Source organism: Manis javanica, chromosome 4, assembly GCF_040802235.1.
Source record: "Manis javanica isolate MJ-LG chromosome 4, MJ_LKY, whole genome shotgun sequence".
NCBI classification, from domain to species: Eukaryota; Metazoa; Chordata; class Mammalia; order Pholidota; family Manidae; genus Manis; species Manis javanica.
In genome coordinates, this window is record NC_133159.1 from 57,196,206 (window position 1) to 57,218,019 (window position 21,814).

Consider the following 21,814-nt stretch of genomic DNA (forward strand, 5'->3'; position numbering starts at 1 on the left):
CGGGCGACCGAAGGAGCCTAGAGAGCTCAGCCTGTTGTCCCGTTCTCTAAAAGCAGCCTGTGACGGAGCCGAGAGAAGGCAAGCCTTTCAATTCTCCGCGGGACTGGGATTTTTCTCCTCACCTGGGGAACCCGAATAGAGGTCAGAGGATCAGGCAAGGATCTCAAAAAGGGGTCGAGGGCAGTGAACGTGGTCACCCTCTCCTATCGCTGGAAAATCTCCTTGACATTTTTCACACTTTGAAGCAGCTGCAGCGGGTGTCGTCGGAAAAGGGGGTGGGGAAAAGAGAGGGGGCGGGGAAAGCGGGGAAACACAGCCAAGAGCCACGAGCAGTGCCTCCTCTCCTGCCAATCCTGGCACCTGAGCGCCGAGCCACTGCACCGAGGAGGACCCCACTCCGGACGAACCCCGAGCTTGAATCCACGGACACACCGCCCCTGGGCAGCGGGTTCCTGCCGGAGGGACCTGCGGCAGCCCACTCAGGCCACCGCCGTCGCCTGCAGCCTCCGGAGCGCACGGCCCCTCCGAGCCACCCGCTGCGCCCTGGTCCCCGGGGATCCTCGCCCAGCAGAGGTGCGGCAGCGGGCAGGTGGTATTACAGAGCCGGGTGCCCGATTCTCCTTCTGCTCGTCTCTTCGCCCGGGATTTATTGTCTGTAGAGCCTTCTGGGGGTGGGGAGAGAGCTGCGCCTCCGCCACCGCTGCCGCCGCTGGTGCTGCGGTCGCTAGCGCGGCGCGCAGGGCAGACAGAGGCTGGGAGTGGATGCGCTCCTGCCTCCCCCGCCAGCGCCTTGGGCTTCCCTTCGGCCGCTTCCCGCCGGAACCTGCCGGCTGTCCACCTGAAGGGCACCTGCATCATGGTCTAACGTGACACCTGCCTGGAGTCCCCTCTTTTGCCTCCTCTTCCTCCACCCCTCCTCTCTTCCTCCTCCGAGGACCCTCGTGCCCACTCCACTGCGGACCCCCGAACACTTTAAGGAATAATCCTCGGCAGCAGCACGATCTACTCTCTCTGGAACCTCATGGGCAGTTTCTTCCGCTGGCGATGTGAGTAGGACACTCTTGCTCTGTGGCCAAGGGGGCTGCGGGGGCCTCGCCTCTCGTGAGCGCCCGAGGTGTGGGACCCAAGCGGCCGGGGGCGGAGTGGGGAGCGGGGGCGGGGGCGGGAGGACTGGAGCCTTCAGCGCTCGCTGGGAGCTGCTCGCGCCGCGGCCCGTGGAGGCGGCGGGGAAGTGGTAGGTTACCGGGCTTTTGGAAATGGGGTACTAGCAATGTGGGTGCATGGGAGCACCGCGGGGCCTGGGTTGCCTGGAGACCCTACAGGGTTATATACTGCATGCGAAAAGGAAAGGTAAAGAACGAGTGTTGGGCGCTGGTGCTGGGACCACTGATGCTGCTGAGGTTAGTCTTAGCTTCCCATTATTATCTTGGGTTTATCTCCAGTCAGCTTTTTCCCGGAGGTGTCTGAAGGATGAAGCGCTGGTTTGATTCTCTCTCTTACACACACACACACACACACACAAACACACACACACACACACACACACACACACACACACACACACACACACACACACTTGTGGCAGGTCTCATTTGTCCCTTTTTCTTGGAAGGTGTACCAGTACTATTTGATGTCTAATTGCTTGAAAATACAATTAGGAGATCTTTATGCCAATGGGGATTGAAGGGAAAGGGTGGGGTTTAGGGGGATGGAGAGGAAGAAAGAGTATGACAGATTGGAGGACAGAAAGAAGTGGGGGAGCAATGGAGTGGAGGCTTTCCTGGGAGTCAGGGAGAAGGATGCCTCCCTTCCCTAAGCCAGACAACTCCTGCCCACACATCTCCTTTGTGTTGCAAGACAGCTGGTGAACCTACACTATTCCCAGGACCAGTACTGGGCCCCTTAAGCATTTTGAGTCCTCGTCTTAGAGTCATTAAGGCTGCAGGACTAGTTTCGGATCCTACCTGGAAGGAAGGATATTAACATTAGGATAATCATGACACCCTAGCTCACAGACAATTAGATTACCTCCCGAAGGTCTCTAGTCTTACTGTTTGCAGAGTCAAGAGCAAGGGGAGGGAGACTACGGAATGCTTTTAAAAATTGTGTGACTTCATATTCACACCATTCAGAGATGGCTGCAAAAATTGCTTCATTATAGTACTTCCTGGCCATCAGAGCTGAATAAAAGACCCGCCTCCGCCCTCTCCCTCACGTCTCCTCCCCACCAAGTCACAAAGCAAGCGAGCGGCACAGCGTCAGGAGGAGAAGGGAAGGGGTCACTTTCACAGCTCCTGGGAATCGGCTTCAGAAAGGAACCCATATGCGACTCCCACCTTCCTGTCGAAGTTCTCCTTTAAAGGGAAATGGCAGGGGGGAGGGAGAGGTTAGTGAATCATAAAGGTCCTCCACCTGCTTTTTTCTATTACTTTCCCAGTACACTTTGAACACATAGGATTTACCTGCAGCGGTAACTGGGTCAACACGTAAATATGTGTACCTGTATACGTTGAAGTGTGGCTCTCTTGATAGATGAAAAGCAATTTCTATGCGAGAGTATTTTAAGCTGGGCAAAATTTCTAAGCACAATAGGGTTTTTTAGCGTGGGCGAGAAGAGTGCATTCTAGCGAAAGCAGAACACGTGATCTCTTCAACGCGAGAGATACAGTATTAGGAACTCGATTTTCTTTGTTCCAGGCTTAGCCTATGAGATGCTCAGCATCCTGGTTGCTTAAGTCCTCCGACAAGAGGGGAAAAATAATGAAGTTGACCGGGGGCGGGCAGATGCGGCAGAGAAACACAGGTGGTTACCTGTAAAGGGATTGATTGACCTTCTCCTCTGCCCAGCACGTCTCTCTTACCGCCCAGCTCCTACCCTATATGCCCCGCTCTAGCTAGCCCCCTATTTAAAAGTGCGGCGTTCCTTCTGGGAGACGTGGTGGAAAAGTTCTCCAGCCCCTGCACACGTGGGTTTTCCAGCGCTTCAGAACCTGCTGCTATTCGCAACAGATTTCCGCCACCTCCCCAGTCCAAGTGTCACGCCTCCATCCAGGCGTCGTTGAGCTGACTCTAAGAAAACCACCGTGAGTTCTTTTTGCAAGAGACAGCAGAGCAGAGGCAAATCCCTGCTTCTTGGAAACACTGATCACACCGCAAAAAGAATGTCAAAGTAGGAATGTAGCTGGTTTTTTCTTTCCTTAAAAATTAGTCATTCGACTAAAGTATATTGAGGATGGTGTTTAGCGATGCTTGCGTTTGGACTCCTAGAGATGTCCCAGGTCTGTCCTGAGGTGTGATTATTTATTAGTTTATTGGCAGTAGAAGTTGTTCTAGGCCCACTATTCAATTAGTTACCTGACTGGAGATTTCTAATTTCATTTTTCACTCCATGTTTTATAAGCCATCTTAATGGGCTGAAGTTTTTTAAATGTGGGCTATTTCTGTCGTATGCTGCATTGCATCATACTAATATGTTATGGTAGGGAAAGCAGAGTCAGTTTCTATGACATATTTTGAAGTGAGACTTCTTTATACATTTTAAAAAATAATTCAAATGTCCAAGAAAAGATGTGTACTTACCATGGCAGCCCTTATATTCTCCAACATGTGTGCCTGCACACATGCAGCTTCAGAATTAGAAACAAGTTCTTAAAGAAATAAACCTGGTTCAGTTACAGTAGCCATGTTTTATTAAGAATTTTAGCACTGCTTTAGGCTGGCATTAAAATTTTCTTAATTAAAATCTCATTCCACTTTTTTTTGTAAGCTTTTATTTTTTTCTGCTTCCTCTATGAAATACAGAACAAAACATACAGTTTTTGTATGTCTAATTTTATTCACTTTGGATTTTTTAATTGTAAAGATCAAGTTGATATCACTATAAATTTTTGTTGCTTATGAAAGTCATTAACTACATTATCCACATGATGTCAATACCAGGGATATTTCTTAGATCTCTGTTATTTGCAGTTCATAGTATATAATAATTCTTGATATAAAAACCTGGTGTTTTTAATCATGACTTAAAATGCCCACTTTTAAAAATGTTGAAAATGTGAAGATATTATGTTTTAATTGTCATAACAAAATAGACTTATTTATAATTTTATCTCCTTGTGATTGTAGCCTCCACATAAAGACAGATCATATATTCCATGATATTATAACTTCATTCCATACCCAAATTAGAAGAGTACACAAAAAATTACCAACTATTGATAAATTGCCATCTGAGTTATCTCTGGATTCTTAGTACATTTTCTTTCTTCACAGAAATTATTTCATAACTTTTGTACATTTCTTCATTTAGAGAATATATGCTATTCATTGAGTATAACAATTATAACAACCACACTATCAGTAAAAGACACTATTTGGAGTATTTTGTTCTTTCTGGTAACAATGACTACTTTGTAGGGTATCATCCACATTCTTTTGTGGGAGAGTCTAGTTATTCATGTAAATTTGCAATATGATTTCAGGGGAAACCATTCATTCAAATCTGTGACATTGAACAGACCTTTAGTTTTTGCCAAGCCATTTGACCATCAAATAATTCATATCTCCAAGAAAAGATATATTGGAGATGATTCTAGTATCTTTTGAGAACCCTGAAGTTTCACTTTACATGTCTTTAATCTAGGGCTACATCCATATTCACTGGAAGGTTTTTTTATGCCTCAGGATTTAAAAAAATTGAATTTTAGTATTTGAATAGCAGCTTGACCCTATAGTGTAGCAGTTACATTCCATTTTGAGGAAATATAAAAGCAAAAAGGAGGTGCATAGATGGGAGGTTTTGTAAATGCGTTAAAATACTAATTCCTGAATTGTCAAGAAAACTCGGAATGAAAAGTGGCACTATAAATAAAAAATGATTGAAAGATGGTGGCCCCAAATCAATTACAATACTACCTTTATGAAGCTTTTGCCATGTTTTGTAAATCAGATTTGGATTATTACAAACATTGATGTTTTTTAGGACATACTCTACTGAGTTATTCTGAGGCATTGAAAAAGGAGTAAGAAAACCTGGGTACTTCTGGAATTAGCATGTGATCTTTGGTAATAATAAATCAGTCTCTTTTCATGATATTGTAAAAGTTGCTGATTTGTAATATCAGCACATCGCAAATGATAAGACAAAGTGGTAAATGAAAAGTGATTTGGACATTTTAGAAGAATGCCACATAAACTTTTTGGTATATATCACTTTTTCTATACTAATATGTATGGTTGTGTATAGTGATGGCATAGTATATTTTTAAGGTATGCTATTTAAATAATTAAATATATCATGTTTTATCTTGGAATTAAGTGATTTGTTCATAAATCCATGACCTTTTGTGATCAGGAACCATCTCTTGTCATCTTGCTTCCCTTACCATAGTGCATGAACTGTAATCATAATTTTAACAATAACTAGCAGTTACTAAACACCTACCATGAGTCAGGAGCCATACTTAAAAATAGCCCTGTAAGAAGCATTATTCTCACCATTTGAAAGATTAGAAAATTGAGGTTCAAAGACAAAAGTAACATATCCATATGACAACTATGAAAGAGATAAAGGTTTAAGCCCAGGTTTGGTTATACCATGCCCTCTCTTTCATAGGCATAAGTTGATGCTTATTAAGTGACTGAAGTCTATAGCATATAGAATTATTTCCTAATTAATAATGAAAATTTAATATTTTGAACCAGGCTTTCAAAGTCATCTACATATATAGTTGACAATAATGCACCACATCACTTTTGTGACCATCGTTTAACATAAGTACAGAAGACACTGCTGCTTATCTCCCTAGCATAATTAATTCATGTTGGGAACATTTAATAAATTATAAATTTAATAAATTAAGTGAGTTTAATATATTATAATCTGTCACATAAAAGTACATTAAGGGAGTTTTCAATAAAGCAAGTTTTGAGTCAATAGCTGTCATGTCTATTTTGAAACTATGATGATATATTTGATATATAAGCCTCTAAAGAGGTATCATACATGCTATGTAGGTTACTAATCATAATAGAAAAATCATCATTGGTCATTCAATGACACATGGAAAAATTAATAAACTTAATAACCCAAAGGAATTCCTGTATACACTCATTTTCACTACATTGCTCGCTGCTTGATAAATTACTTAAAATCCCTATACAAAATGTTATTTTGCTTGAATACACATGAAAGCAATAGTAGCTACCAGAGATGAAGTATTGATATTTATATTAGCTTTGACATGAACTGTTTAAATATTTCAACAATGGAGTAGATGCTTACATTGTTTAAAGAAGTCATTTACTGGTTTCTTAACGATGCAGTCTCTTCAGTTCTACCAAGGTATTTTTGCCTCTACATGAAATTCAGTAAGGTTTCGAGCATATTTAACATCAGGAAATAGTGATACCATGCCCAAGGTAGTAACATAACAAAGCTGTTAAGACCAAGGAACTTGTAGAATACATGTGTAGATGTTTGTGTCTGTTCAGATGGAGAGAATTAAATTTTGTGCTTTTCAAGAGATAAAGTAGTTTGAGAATGAGTGAGTACTGTAATTTTCATCATAAAAAAATACTGTTGGTGTAATTATTATCAGTATTGTTATGAGATTATCATAGGGAGAAAAAGGAGGTGGTGCTGTGAAATACTGAGCTAGCAGAGTTAAAGATGGGGAAGACAGTTGGAAAAGAGCTGTTTGACTTAATTCACCAAGAAAAAAATTGTTGATTTTTATGCTATTATACTGAAAGAGATAAGGATATTGTTACGTAAGAGGGAACATATTCTATAGATGGCTGGCTTGCATTATCAAATTATTTGGTAATGGAAGGAAAAGCAAGAAGTGTACCTTACTGAGATAGGGCCTAAGTGTTATGAAGGCATTTGTTGCACTAAAAGAGTAATGGACATACAGCTAAAATGTGTCAGCTGAATTTAAAGAATTAAATGTGACACAAGTGGTTTAACTAAAATAATGTAAAGGTGCAAATAATTAGACTTCTTGAGTAGTAAGTGTTTAAGTGTTCTGCTGCTATGCGTTCACCACTGCAGTTCTTACCATGAGTAGGCATCTTGCAGAGCCATGTATAGTAATGGCAAGGTACCTCAGACCACATATTTTGAGCACTAGTATTACCTTGAATATTTACTCCAGTGTTATTCTGAGTCAGTGTAATTTAAGATGTGAAAAAAATTTTCTTCCATACATCAAGTGTGATTAATTTCTTAAGACAATTATAAAAGCTATTGTAATTAAATCAAATACCTATTTAAACTTCAAGTGATCATTAAATATTAGTGATGTCCTTAGGGTAATACCATATTGTTGAACACTGGGCATACCACACACATAACCATACAGCTGTAATTGCTCTATTTTATAGTACACACACAGACACACCACACACATAGGTGTGATCTTACTATTCCAGAAGTTCAGAGATGGAAAGGACTTCATAGGGTCTTATTTTACAAAAGGGGAAACTGAGACCAGCTAAGTTTGCTTTCTTGCTCAAGGTTTTAAATGTCAAGGTCACACAACTATTAGTGAGAAAAACAGAAAAAGGGTGAGATCTCTTGGCTCCCAGACTGCCAGTAAAATCACACCCTTGAAACTACTGGAGTCCCTTATACCAGAGCAAAGGGAAATAGGGAAAAGAACCATAAACCAATAAATCTAGTTAATGAAGCCAGCCAATATGACCCTACCCAAAATACATGTCTTTCTCATTTCACTTTGGGCCTGGATTTTGGCCTGAGTTTTTATTTGGCCTAAGTTTTTGGACAATTGCCTTATCTTTCCACTTTGATTTGACTGTCTAGGCAGTCTAATGCTATAACATCTATTAAGGATCTATTTTTAAAAAGATACCTTTATGTAAGAAATATGGAATTAATTTCACTAATATTAAAGCATTCTAAATGTGAATACTATATCCTTTCTAATGAAAATTAAAATGTTCTTTTAAATTATTCATCTTCTTAATATAGTGCCAACTAAGTATATATTAGATGATGGAGCAATGTTCAATTCACTTCAAATAAATGAATTCTCTTCTAAGTTTGTTAAGTTCATTAAAGATCAGTAAATGAATTTTCTTACCAGAAAACACGAATGGTTTAAAGTACGTTTGGGCTTTTCTATAAAATGTTTCCTTAAATATTAGTTAGGAAAACATTGTAATCAAGAAAATGAAATATGATACAGCTGGAATTTGTGAAACATACTCATTTCTATGCAATTTTTTTTACCTTATAAAGTTAGATGTTGAAGGATTCTTTGAAATAATAAGTTCCCTCTTACTGCTGAATATCTGTTTATGTATATTTGTTAAACTTCTCTCTTCTTTCATTAGACAAATTTGAAATAAATGCTTCTCATTTCATGTTTTTTCTAATCCGAAAATCCTAAGTCGATTTTATCTAGAAACTTTGGTTACTATGAGACTTAGGGTAAAATGATTTTAACTTATTGCCGAAACATATTAGCAATAAATATAAAGGATTTTTGATATTATGATGTACAGGTCTTAAAATATGTATCTGGTTTATAAACAGTGACATATAGAAATATCTAAAACAGAAGTATTGATCAGACATACTTATGTAGTCATATCTAATAACGCTCTTTAAAAGGTAACAGACATACTTGCACAGTCATATCTAGTAACGCTCTTTAAAAGGTAAATTAAGACTTCTTGGTACAACAACAATGTTTAAAAGTGAAGAAAACCTGTGATGACTAACTCAGTGCACTGCAGATCAGCACATGAGCTATGCTTTTCATTTGCAGAATGATTCTTATTCATGCCAGCTTTCAGGGTACTGTTCTAGGACTCGTGGGTGTGATAGAACGGAACATATTTCTGTATCTGTGGATGTAATCCCACACACCATTTTACATGACAAAATCCGAATGTCCTAAAACTTGGTGTTAAAGATAAGACAAGATGTCAACCTTCAACAGTCCATGGTTTAAATTACTTCTATAATAATACTGATGTTATCTTTCAACTTATCTCATTTTATTTAAAGACCTGTTGTAGAGACGTGTAATAGAAGGAGAAAGGGTATTTTGTGCTTGCCTCCTTGTTGGCTTGTTTGCTTTTTCTACCTGATACATGTAAGGTTTGCTTCCTGCAGACCAAAAGCAAGCTGCTGAAATACAAGCCCAGTAGACACCAAAGTGAGACATGAACAAGGGAGGAAAGGTACAAAGGTGAGGTATTTTTGTACTTTGGCACAGGAAGAAACTACTACAACTGCATTGTGTATTTATTTTCTATAGAAGAATCATAAAGAAAATAAGCTTTATTAATAGTTAATAAATACCTGGATTAACAGGATCACTGTCTTTATTGAGCTGGGGTCCATGCCCATTTATGAAAATATGTAGGAAAAACTAGGACCACAATAGATAATTGAGAATGTGGTTTATCTTAAAGTCTAGTGGTGAATATAAAGGTTAGAACAAGGTTTGTATAAGCAGCATTTCACATCTGGTTTTCCAATATATAATTGTATGTATGTCAAGTTCTTAGCCCACGTACATTCTTATTATGTATCCTGCCCTAAGTACACTCTCTGAGCCAGGCCAGGGATAATTGTGTTCTATAGCAGTTAGCAAGGTGTATACCTTTTCTGATACTCCTGAGTTAGCATAAATCCTGCCCTGATAGGTGGGATATGGTGACTGTTATGGGAATAACATGTCCCTCTCTTTGCTGTCAGTCTGGGAGATGTACTTGTCACTCCTTTTGGCTCTGCGGGTGACCAGGACAGCCCCAAACCTTAAGGATACATGTCTTTTTTTCATGTGTAAAGTTATTGATAATTTTCAGAAACAAATATGTTCTTAAATCTTTTTCCCCTTTTTCCTTTGAATTTCTTTATAGGATCATGTGTGAAAAACAGGAATACAGAAAAAAGAAAGTTGAATTTGGAATCTGGAAATAGGGATGAATATTTTCTTGTTTTAAATGTCATTTAGTGTTTTGAATATTGTTTGGCAGTGGAAAGAAGAGTATATTTTTGGTATAGAATTTAGGATATTTTATTGGAAAGTCAAGAATTATAGTCTGATGGGCTCATATGATAAATAGTAATATAATAGCTTCTAGTATTTAGACTGAGAAGGAAGGCAACGAAATCTCTAAGGTGCTCCTTGAAGGCTTTTCACTCCCTTTCAGGTCTGAGGCAAAGGAGGAATTTACCCTTAAGCTGAGTAAAGATCAATGTTAAGTTGGTAAATTCATTTTAGAGTGCTTAGTTGAATGAAATAATATATGGAATATGAATATAGTTTAATGAAACTTTGGAGTTCCTTAATCCCCCTTTTTTATAAACAATCCCCTTTTTTTAAATGTTCAAATCTTTAAAATTGTGTAATTTGTGTGATCACCCAGAGAGCACTCTAAGTCATTTTTTTCAGGATAGTTCAATGTGAGAATATGCTTCATTCCTAGCATCAAGTAATTGCTTGTTTAAATGCCTGTCTCCAAAACTAGTACATATATAATGACTCACTTGATTTTTCTTTTAATCCCTAGCAAACTAGCTCACAGCATAATGAAGAAAAAAATAAGTGGTTTCATTGATGCTTTTGAATGCCTCTAAGTCACTCTTGTAGCCATTAGCATGGCTCCCCTCAGCTTCACTTTCCTTTCTGAGACCGTGGCAGGACTGTACTTCCCAGGCCCTCTTAGAAATTAGGCATGCACGGCATATGGCTTATTTTGACCAGTGCAATAGGACCAAAAGTGAAAAGTCTCTCTTAAGAGTAGAACAATTTGTGACCTAGTGTGCTATTTTCTCTTCCCCCAATGGAATACACAATTACACAAGCATTTGTCACACTGGAGTCTCCATCAGCCTGTTCCTGAACAACTACACTATGTAAAGTCCCTGCACACATGCACTCAGCATAGAGCACAAGCAAGAAACAAAAAAGTGTTGTGTTAACTTTTGGGGAGATTGTTTGTTACTGAAGATAACCTAGCCTTTTTAACCTCTCAAATTCATTGAGTGAAATCTACTGAAAGTGGAATCCTGATGTCAACTTATGGTGTCACAATTACAGGGATGTTATATGAACATGCCTTTCTTTAATTTAGGTTTTAATATAAACATTTTTTATATTTTATGACTCATTAAAATTATAACAATTAACATAACTGTATTTAAAAAAATACACAGATCAGAGGAAGTTTTATAGCTTTCAAGCACTTTGACTTTCTCAATTTGTAATTTTGTGTACATGAATATTTGAAATACTAGAAGTCTGAGAACTCTGTTGCTGTTCTTGCATGACACAGTAATGTATGAATCACAGAAGTGGGGTGATATGTATTTTCTCATTCAGTAGTTTGTTGGGACAATATTTATAATAAAAATTTACCATATCCATTGGGATCTGCAACATTTTCTCAGTTTAACAAATTTTACTCAAATTCATGAATTTATTCATTCATTCTGAATATTTATGTGCTATTACTCTGTGCCAGGCTAGGTGCAGGTAAGGCCTGATTACAAAGGTGACCCTTGTTTTCACGGTACTTACAGGTTAATGGGGTAGGCAGACAAACAAATCACTCCACACATATATAATTTCAAGTTGTAATAAGAGATAAAAAGGACAAAAAAAAGAGTGGATATAACAGGGGTCTGAGCAGAAAAAGTAGCATCTCTTATGAAATGACATTTAAATAAGACCTCAAGGATGACAGACAGAGGTAGCAGGAGAATGTCAGGCCATGAAAATGGTGTGCAGACTCTGAGTCAGGAGAAGATGGTGTATTGGAGGGAGGTGTGATTGGAAAAAGTACGGTGTAATTTGAGAGGTCAATCTGGCTGGATAGTAGGGAAGAGAGGGAGAATGACCTAATATGAGACAGGCATGAGCTAGATCATCTCAGGACAATGAGGATAAGAATATGAGATTTTTATTCTCTACCCTATGTGAAATCATTAAACATTTTTAAACAGAAGAATAGTGTGAACTGATTGATATTTTTTTAATGATCACTTGAGCTCCTGTTTTTTTAATGCATTAGAAGAAGGCCAGAGTACAAGTGGGGATTTATACATTAGGTGATGTTTACAATAGATTGGGCAAAAGATTAAGGTGTTTTGGGTTAGGATTTTGGTAGTGGAAATGGAAAGAGGTAGACAGAACTGAAATATGCTTTGTAGAACCTATAGGTTTCATTGCTGAACTGATAGTAGGAAATAGGTAGTGAGAAAAAGTGAGGTATCAAGGATTATTCCAAGATTTCTGGCAGGAACAATTGAATACATGGAGGTACATTATTTTCTGGAGAATCCTGGAGAGAGAGGTATTCAAGTACAACTATAATACTATATATGAAGGAAACTAAGTAACTGGTTGACATGTTGAGGAAGTATGAATCAGAGCATCAATTTATAAAACTAAATACCCCTATATAAAATTATTGGACATGTAGTAGATACTTTTGTGAGGAAAATAATTCAAGCTTCTTTTTAAGAAAAAAAGTTTTCAAATAAATGATGATTGGGTATGCACAAGTGTGACTCACTTTATATTACCATCTTGATTTTCTTCTAATTAATTTTTGGTATGAAAAGAAAATATTAATGCCTATCCATTCCTTCTGAATATTAATTTCTTTCATCTCTTTCCATTATGTTTTAAAATTGGAAAGAACAATTTGCTTCTGGTCCTTTTATATTTGGTTCCCTGAAATGAGAACAAGGGTGCTAACCATTGGAATAGTTTGTTTCAGACAACCTATCTCAAGTACTCTGCAGCCTCGTGTAGTCTTGTAGCTACTCAAGTGTCCACCCTGTGGACTTCTCTGGGCAGGGCCACACACTTTTGCAAGTTATCTCATGCAGTCCCTTTGTTCAAGCCTTCACCTTTGTAATTTCCTAGTTCTAAATTCTGTCAGTTAAGACACACTGTAAATTGTTCCCCAGAGAGTGTATACATAAGTAAGGTGATAATCCTTTATTCGTATACTTATTACGGACACCTTATTTAGGAACGTGTTCAGTTGCTATTCGTGGCTTACCTGAGTATGGTAGTTCTTATCCCTTCAAGTTAGCGTTTGCAGTGGTAGCTAACAACCCAAAACAACTTAGTGGCTGACAACCACAGACTTACAGAGGTGTGATGCAGTAGCCATTCTGCTGGGTTCTGCTCACCCAGTCTTCTCCAGTATTCAGGCTAAAAGAGTAGACTTTTCTGAATGTGCTGTTCTCCTAACATAGGGCAGGAGCAAGAGGCCAAATTGCCCCCCTCAAGTTCAATGGAAGCTTCTGCTTACAGACAGCATATTTTATGTCCATTCACATTCCGTTGGCCAAACCAAGTCATACAACCAAAGGTGGCCTGGCAAGATAATGAATGGACAGACGTCCTCGCTGGTATCATTGGTGTCATTAGGAACTCAGACTCTTTCCAAATCATTGTCTGCCTCTTGGGTAGTGTCATTAGCATTTATACTCTGGAAGAGTTTTCCTGCCTTAGCATAACTGCCTTCAAGCCGACTGGCGCCAAAGATAATAGCAACAGTGGACATCAACTGTGACTTCTCTAGGTCTCTCTTTTCTGCTCTTAAAATCCTGGCCAGAATATAGAGCTATTTGATACAGAACTTGTGAATATATTCTTATTTTTTTCTTCTTTCATGGAGTTGAAATGTATTTTGCAAATTTCTCAAATAAATTACTTTTTTTTTTGCCCTGCTGCTTCCCTAGCATGGGGCACTTGGAAAAAATAAAATTCATCTTGAAATTTAGATTAACAATAATTCAGTTTTAGCCAGGGAAACAGAATTCCTTTTTAAAATATATTTTGTTAAAGTATAATTGACATAATATATTAGTTTCAGGTGTACACCATAGAATTTCTTATATTTTTAAACACTGATGCTTAGTTATGAAATCAAATTTTTTAATGAAAAACTGGAGGATTGTGGAGTGATTTACGTTTAAAGAATGGATGTACTTTGGAATTTTCAGGATAACTCAGTTGATAAAGCTAAAATCTGAAATTCCCTTTAATATTTAAAACCTTACATATTTTATTTTTGTTCATATCTGCTTTATCCTGAACTTTGGATTATAACCATTATTTAGTTCATAAACCATATTTTCACAAAAAAATTTACTTTTTGTTTTGTTAACAGATGGAATCATTACAACTGGAAATATTTCTAATTAAATTCTTTAAAAGTATATGAATTAGATCATTCATGTTTACCCTCCTTCAGTGTTCTTCTGAAACCTCTTGGACCCCTAGTTTGAGTAGTAACACAATCACCACTATAGATGACTGGTTTCTAAACCTTTTTGTAATTGTGGACCACTTTTAATTAAGTAAAATTGTGCAAAAAACTCCAGTGCACAAAACAAAAACAAGTAAGACTGCTGAGTTTGAAAATCACTGTTTTATACTCAAGAAGTACTGTGCCAAAGTATAATTGTTTTATAATTTCTCACTTCCTATTTTAACAGCAAAATATTTTAGCCCCAACTGGGGAAATTAAAAGAAAATATAGGCATCATTTACTTTCTCAAGAAATTCAGAGTTAAGCAAAGCCCCTTGAATTGTTTTCTGAGTACGGATAGGGTTGCACTGTATTAGCTCTTCATCTTCTTTTTCTTCAGTTGTCAGAGGATGATGTTATTCACAGAAAGACTCCCCGAGGCTTTCGCTCTATCACACCAATTATCAGTGTGTATTCGAGGCCTCTCCAAGACAGAAAGTATTTGGGACTGCCAGTTCTGCCTCCTAATAAATATCTTCTGTGCCTAGCTAAGTAAGCAAAATTGTAGAGAAAACGGAACTTCAGGAAAATCTGAAGCAGATGAAAAGACTCAGTTTGCTGAATAAAGCTCATTAAGTTTGCTTTGGTTTTTGTGCTTGTCTGTACTTGGGATCATTCAGTCCCCTCATCCTAAATATTCTGTTGAGACTGGTTACAGTCTTTGTAAACTTGGACTCCGGGCTGATCAGCAAAAAAAGCTTCAGAGACGAAGGTGGACAGAATGATTATTTTCTCAGAAGTTCATTCCTCTATTATCCCATATGACAGAAATATTTTAGGGTATTTAGGAGGTCTTTTATTTAGAAAATATAAAATTCTTATTACCTTTTTTGCTTAACCACTTTTGCCTTCTGCCACTCTGCCCTTGACATTTTTATTTTATCAAATATCCATCAAAGTTTTATTTTGCTGGCGCATCTGTGGTTTAGTGACATGCATTGTTGAATTGCAGTCAGACTAAAAATATGGATTTAAATTTTTTTCTGTTACTCCTTTGCTGGGTAACTTTAGGAAAGTTATTTTTAACTCTATCACAATAAATTCATCCTTGAAGTGAACATAAGAATACCCACTTCACATAAATGTGGTGATGATTAAATAACTAATGTAAGTAAAAGTATCTAGCACAGTATTGTCTTAGTGATGCTTTGGATATGTAAATTGAATTACCTTATCTTCTCCCCATTGAAAACAGTTTCCTGATTTACTATTTCTTTTGGAATAAGGACCAGAAATCCACAATATTGTTTGTAAGTCCCTCAAGTCTGCCTATTATCCACATTCCAGCTTCACTCGATACATGTCCAAAAATGTTGACTTTGTTCAGTGCCTTGAAAAGGCCTGTTTCCTATAACTTCAGGGCCTTTACACATGCTATTCTCATTAACTGCTCTCTTCACCTGATTAACTGCTACTTTCCTATTTTGACTTAGTAATCACTTGTGGGAAGCCTCTGCTATCATATTCTTTTTCAGCACTGTACAGATAGCACCATGCTCTACATTGTGGTCCATATGGGTGGTCCATATGGGTCCATATGAGTGTTAACTGCTATACTGATCCACAATTTTATCTTTCTGATCCTTTGAAATGTTCAATCTTGAACACATTTACAAAAATGCTTCAAAATGAATTTGTGTACAAATGGAATGAAAGGAAAAGAAAGGAGCTAACATTTTTAGGAACCTATAACCATTTCAGGAACTCATCTAGGCATATTATATATTTCATCCTCATGTAATCCTCACCGACATTATAAGCAAATATGATTTTTAGGAAAGGAATAAATAAATAACCATTAAATGTCTTTGTGCCAAATCAAGAGAAGAAAAGGAAGCATGCACACTTTATAGAGTGAAAAAGTACTTTCATCTTTTGTTGAAAAGCTAGTGTTGCAGGAAAGTGTTATTATATAAGGAAAATTTCATGTTATGGAATATTTTAATCCTTTTTTAGGGATATATTTAACATTTGCATAGATCAGGTGAGATGAGATCTGAAACTTTTGAAAAGATGATAATCTGGATCTTGAATGCAATTTATATACTTAAAAGTTAAGTCACAATTATGAAAAGAATTCCCATGATATATGGAAGTATCTAGGATGTCAATACTTATTTTCATTCAAAGAGCCTGCAGCCTTATGTCAAGAATAAGCAGACTTTCTTAGAAGTACAATATGTGATAAAACACTTGCAGCCAGTGAATTGAGGACCACTGGCCTTGTCAGAATGACACAGCCAGCCACCAGGGATTCAGAAAGAACTGTATGAACTATTACCAAGAAAGACATCCTTCTAAAATTTTTAATTAGAAAACTGTCCCATTGTTTACCTTATATATTTACAAGATGATGCCTTTGGTTCCTTTTACCACAAATATGGTGAATGTCAACTAGATAAAAATCTTTGCTTTCAAAAATTATTCTTAAAATGAAAGGACTTTGGATTCTAATACAAATTCATAGAGAACAGGGGGTTATTGTAGACTTACATCTACTGTTGTTAAATAGTGGAGATATTAAAAGCTGGTCTGACAGGCTCACTGTCTCCAGTTGCATTAAGTGATAAACCAAAATTCCAAAATAAAATTAGTTTAATTTTGGTCAGTTTAAAATATTGACCCTCCTAAGATTTTTTCTTACTTTCTACGTTTATGTACAAGACTTGAAAAATATTATTATAATTGGTCTTTCTTACTTGAATCTCCCTCACCCATTTGTCAAATTAATCTTTGTGAATGCCTTCCTCACAAAATTAATTTTCCTTCTGAGAGATCTCCAAGAGTTCTCCACTGCTTAGGAAAAGTCTACTGCTAAAGGTGAAGCCCACAAGCCTTCAAATTCCACTTACAACTTTCTCAAACCTATTCTCTGCTCCTTCATACAGATACTCCACACTGTTTAAACTGAGGTGAGTTCTCCAGAGACCTTGCAGATGCCATCAAGGAGGCACTGTGATGCAGCGTGTAGGATGCTAGCTATGTAGTCAAATGCATCTCCATTCTACTCCATACCCATGAGCTGTAACCTTTGTACGCCCAGTGCGTCCTCCAGTCCCCTAAGATCTTGTTTCCTCTCTGTAAAATGGGAACCACTGCAGTAGTAATTATAAGCTCCCTCATAGGAGTGTTTCAAGATTACACGGGATAATAAATACGAAGCAACAAGTCAAGAGCCTAGCATCACCAGTTGGGCCTTAATAAATGCTAGTCTTCATACCACTTGCTTTATTGAATTAATACTTCCCCTAAAAGTGCCAGTGAATTGCCAAAGGTCACAGTGGAATATATGTTCTACTGATTATTTTGAATCCCATCACCTATTGATTATTTTGAACAAAATTGAGTCCCAATAAAATTTGTAGTTGGGAGCAAGGGCTTTGGTTTCAGGTGGCCGGAGAAGGTTGTAGAGCTGTGTCTCCCCAGCTGTGAGACTCTGGACAGATCATTTTCTCTGAGCCTTGATTTCTGATGTGTAATATTTGTAAAGTAATCATGTTCTACTAAGATATTGGGGGAGGACTGGATAACACATACCATTTATTTTAAATAATTCCAATAACTGATAAATGTCATTTATTTTTATTGTAACTGAAATATAAAATGTCTTTTCAGTTTAGTTTCAATGTAGATTTTTTAATCCACCTATTAATGTAAAAAAAGGCATTTTTACCTAAATTTATTCCTAGCATTTCAAGGGTTACTTAGAAGCTTCAATGGATACTATGTAAAGATTTGTTCTTATTTCTCTAAAATAGTGCTCTTTACCCATTACTTAGGAATAGACTCTAAGATCATAAGGAATCCCACTTTTTGTTAAATTGGATTTACTATTTACTTGGATTTACTGAATTCTGTGGAACAAAACAGAATCCAGTGATTCTAGTTATCTCCTAACATTGCCATGCCCTTTTCACAGCTGTATGTATCTAAATAATGTCACTTATAGAAGGTAGTCTTTCTTGCCTTTAGTATATTTACCTGAAGAAATAAATTGTGCATATTTGAATATCTAGAAGCTTATTGTCTGTTGTCTGGGAAATTTTTAAAGCGTGTGTGTGCTATAATATTTTAGAGTACTTTGCTGGTAGATAGGAAATGTCTTCCTTCTTGAATCACTTCTCTTTCATTAGTGCTTATATTGCTTATTCAGTCACCCAGACTTAAAATCTCTTACTTCTTCCTTTCATTATCAGCATATGCTTTCTCTTCTAGTTTTATGATCTCTAATCCCTAAATAGTTTTCAAATTTCTTTTCCCTCATTGGTTCCACTACTGGTCCCCCAGCTTAGGACCTGTTTATATCTCCTCTGCCACTTCAGTGGCCCCTGATTGGCCCTCACTCCCTCTGGATTCTTCTTCCTCCAATCCAACCTCTATGGAGTCTCTGGCCTTGATACTATGAAATACAGGTCCACTTAGGACAGGTCTTCTGATTCAAAACCAGCCCTGACTCCTTGCCTCATGCCCTTGTACATGGGTAACGTATGCAGACAGTCTTCCCCTCTAACTCCCCTCCTGCGTGCCCCTGCTGTTCTGGCCATACTGAGCTACTAGGCAGTCCAAAAAGGCACACTGCTTTGCCCTAAGCCATGTTATCTGCCAGCAGCACTGGTAAACTTCTATTCATTTTTTGGGTTCCCCAGGCTCTTGCTCTTTCTCCCATGGGTCAGAGGCCCCCACACTATCTGTCTTCCAGGTTCCACCCTCCCCATAGCCCTAAGCTGCTTCCAGACCCCCAGAACCAAGAGTTCTTGGGTTGGGTTTTATTTTTGGTTGGTGTTTCTTTTTTTAATAAAATATCTTTAAAATATGAAAAGAAAAATATCACTTTCTCCATGTAGCTTTTGTATAATCTTTGTCTTCCTGACCTTCCAGAAAGTTAGTGGCTTTTCCTCTATGTTATTAAAATAATTTGCATATATCTCTATCAAAAGGCTAATTATGCTGTATTTTAATTGTTTATGTCTTTTCAACCCAGATGAGCCTTATGACATCAGAAATAGCATATTATTCATTTTTGTTCTCCCAGTTCTTAGCATACAGTACCTATGTAAGATATTGTGATTATTAAATGTGATCATGTAAATAGAGCAGCCAGTAAATTAGTAGCACATGGTAGGTGCTCAAAAAGAGTAGAGTAAATTATATCTCTACTCTTTTTCTCATGTTATGTTATATTCTTCCATAGCTCTTAAAAGAGTTGGTCAGCAATCAGAGTCAGCAAAGTCTAATAATATTAACAATAAATGCAACAGCTAACAATTGTTGCTTTATTAGCCAACTGTGCTGAACAGTTCTCTGGGAAATTTTAAAAACAGTTTGCAATCTTTGCAGAAGTTCAAGAATATATATTCTGCACAAAGGAAGCCTACTGTACTCTAAAAATTTTCAGCAACAATGAGGATTGGAAAGCCTTTTCTAGTAATCACTGGCATGATAGGTGGTACACTAATATAAAATTGACTGTAATGTCATATAAAAATTGTCTTTGGAGCATTAAGGAGGTGGTAGATACCATGTTCCAGGTTTCTAACTTGAGGGTGTGTCCAGTTATTCCTGACAATGCCAGCCATGGACTAGTTGTATCTGCCTACAGAGGTGCTGTCTGGCTATTAGGTCATGTCCAGTTAGAGCCAGTTCATTAGTCCAGGTGTAATATCAAATGTGAGCTACAAATATGAAAAATAAATAGTGGGTATGATCTTTCTAGAAATGTAGTTTCTTTAAATTCTATTCTCTCACAGAATCTAAAGATTGAGAGAGAGTAAATATGAAAATGTTTTTAAAATGTAAGGTGCTATAAAATCATAATTATTTATTAGTAGCATTATTTGTTGTTACATTGAGAGATAGTGTTTAGAATTTATAGCTATTTTGCTTAAATATAGGAAACCTTAGCCATACATACCTTGAAGTTTAATTTTCATTACCTGTGGATGACAACTATTAATTGAAATGGGAAAAAAAATCCCATGAAAATGCCAGGATATAATCACTGATTGTCGATTCTGGATAACATACAAAAGGAAGATGCCATGCCAGCAGTTAAAGGAAATCATTTGGTTTTTTTCCTTGAAACTTCCCAAAGATTTCAAGATAAACAGGCAGAAACAAAAACAGGGATGATCAATGCCAAAAAAGGATGGGGTGTTCGGTCACCACAGAAGAGCTTCCACTTTATATACATTTTAGTTCCATTTTTTCACACCAGTATCTAATGTTGGGAACATTTTATGTAGCCACCTCACAAAAGGGGTAAAAGGTAAGAAGATATTTGGAAGAACAGTGGTTTCCTCATACGTGTAAAGAGAAAAATCTCTCTGTCCAGCAAACATAAATCATACATGCTTTGAAATAATACCATATGATCTTCAAATAATCTCTTTATACAAAAGCATAATAAAAATGATAATTTCTATGACGGACTTACTCTATTTTCTCAGATATTTAAATCTGATCTTTAGTATTTTGGCAACTCCCTCTGATTCCATAACCCATGGGTTTTTTTATAACCCAATATCACCAAGACAAAGATTCTATATTTTTCCATATTATCTGGAAATTCACCAGAAATCTAGTCTATGATTCAGGATTGATGATACTTAACTATCCATTTCTTCATCCACTTAGAATGAACAGAAATCAGATGAAGCAAGGAATGCTTATTTTTAATTCTTTATTGATAAAGTATTGGCCAATTTATCTTATCTATGTATACAGTATTTCTTTAAGGCTGGTCTAACATGTTACCACAGTAATACAAGAAGTTTCCTCATCTCTTTCAGTATTGCCATTCTTCCTTTTATTTCCTTTTTTTTTTTCCTTCTTCTTGCTCCATAAGCACTTCTTAAAAATATATGTTAAATCTAATCATGGTTCCTATGAGCAAGGCACTGTGTCAGCTGCTGGGGATGGACTTAATCCCTACCTTGAACACCTTGTGGTCTACAGGAGAATAAAGGCAAACACATTATCTTGTGCCACGTGCCCCAGTAAGTGTTATAGGTTGTCCTGAGTCTCTCACATTCTCTTTCCTCTTTCCCCCAACCACACACCAACACACAGGGACCGCATCTCCTCAGTCTGTAAAAAGGAGCAGATGTTCAAATTTAATAAAGGTTTTAAGTAAAATTAAATCATTGTATAAAATCTGCTAATTCAAGAGAACACAAGAACATCACTGGAAAGGAACTGAGAATAAAAAAATTCAGAGAGGCTATTGATCCCTAACAAAAGAGTAAAAAGGAAAACAGAAAGAACAGATTACATTTTTTTTTCTCAAAAAAGCTTACTTTTTGGAAACACTTGGTTGTTTTCATAACTTTTGTGTTTTAAGTCATTACAAGTACCTAGTGATAGCCAAACACCAATGTAAAAGTTCTGTCTAAAGGGTGAAGATTGCTTGATGTGAGTTCAGGACTAAATTTATGGCAGTTTTCTGCTAATAAGATTTTGGCTAAAGCATAGCTGAGTATTTTGGGGGCACCGTGGAAATATA

The 21,814-nt window shown here is 37.2% G+C and overlaps 1 protein-coding gene across 6 annotated transcripts in view; it reads left to right on the forward strand.

Moving 5' to 3' along the window:
- Positions 1-320: 320 nt before the first annotated feature.
- LRRC7 (leucine rich repeat containing 7) overlaps positions 321-21,814 on the forward strand; it is a 488,385-nt gene continuing 466,891 nt past the window's right edge. For 3 of the 6 annotated variants that reach the window (XM_037024309.2, XM_073234117.1, XM_037024313.2), the window contains exon 1: positions 325-1,046. In XM_037024309.2, the coding sequence (XP_036880204.1) occupies positions 1,045-1,046 (2 nt within the window). In that variant the 5' untranslated portion in view covers positions 325-1,044. Of the gene's footprint in view, positions 1,047-21,814 lie in introns of all 6 variants that reach the window. The other 3 variants (XM_073234116.1, XM_037024311.2, XM_037024314.2) reach the window with 2 other exon arrangements.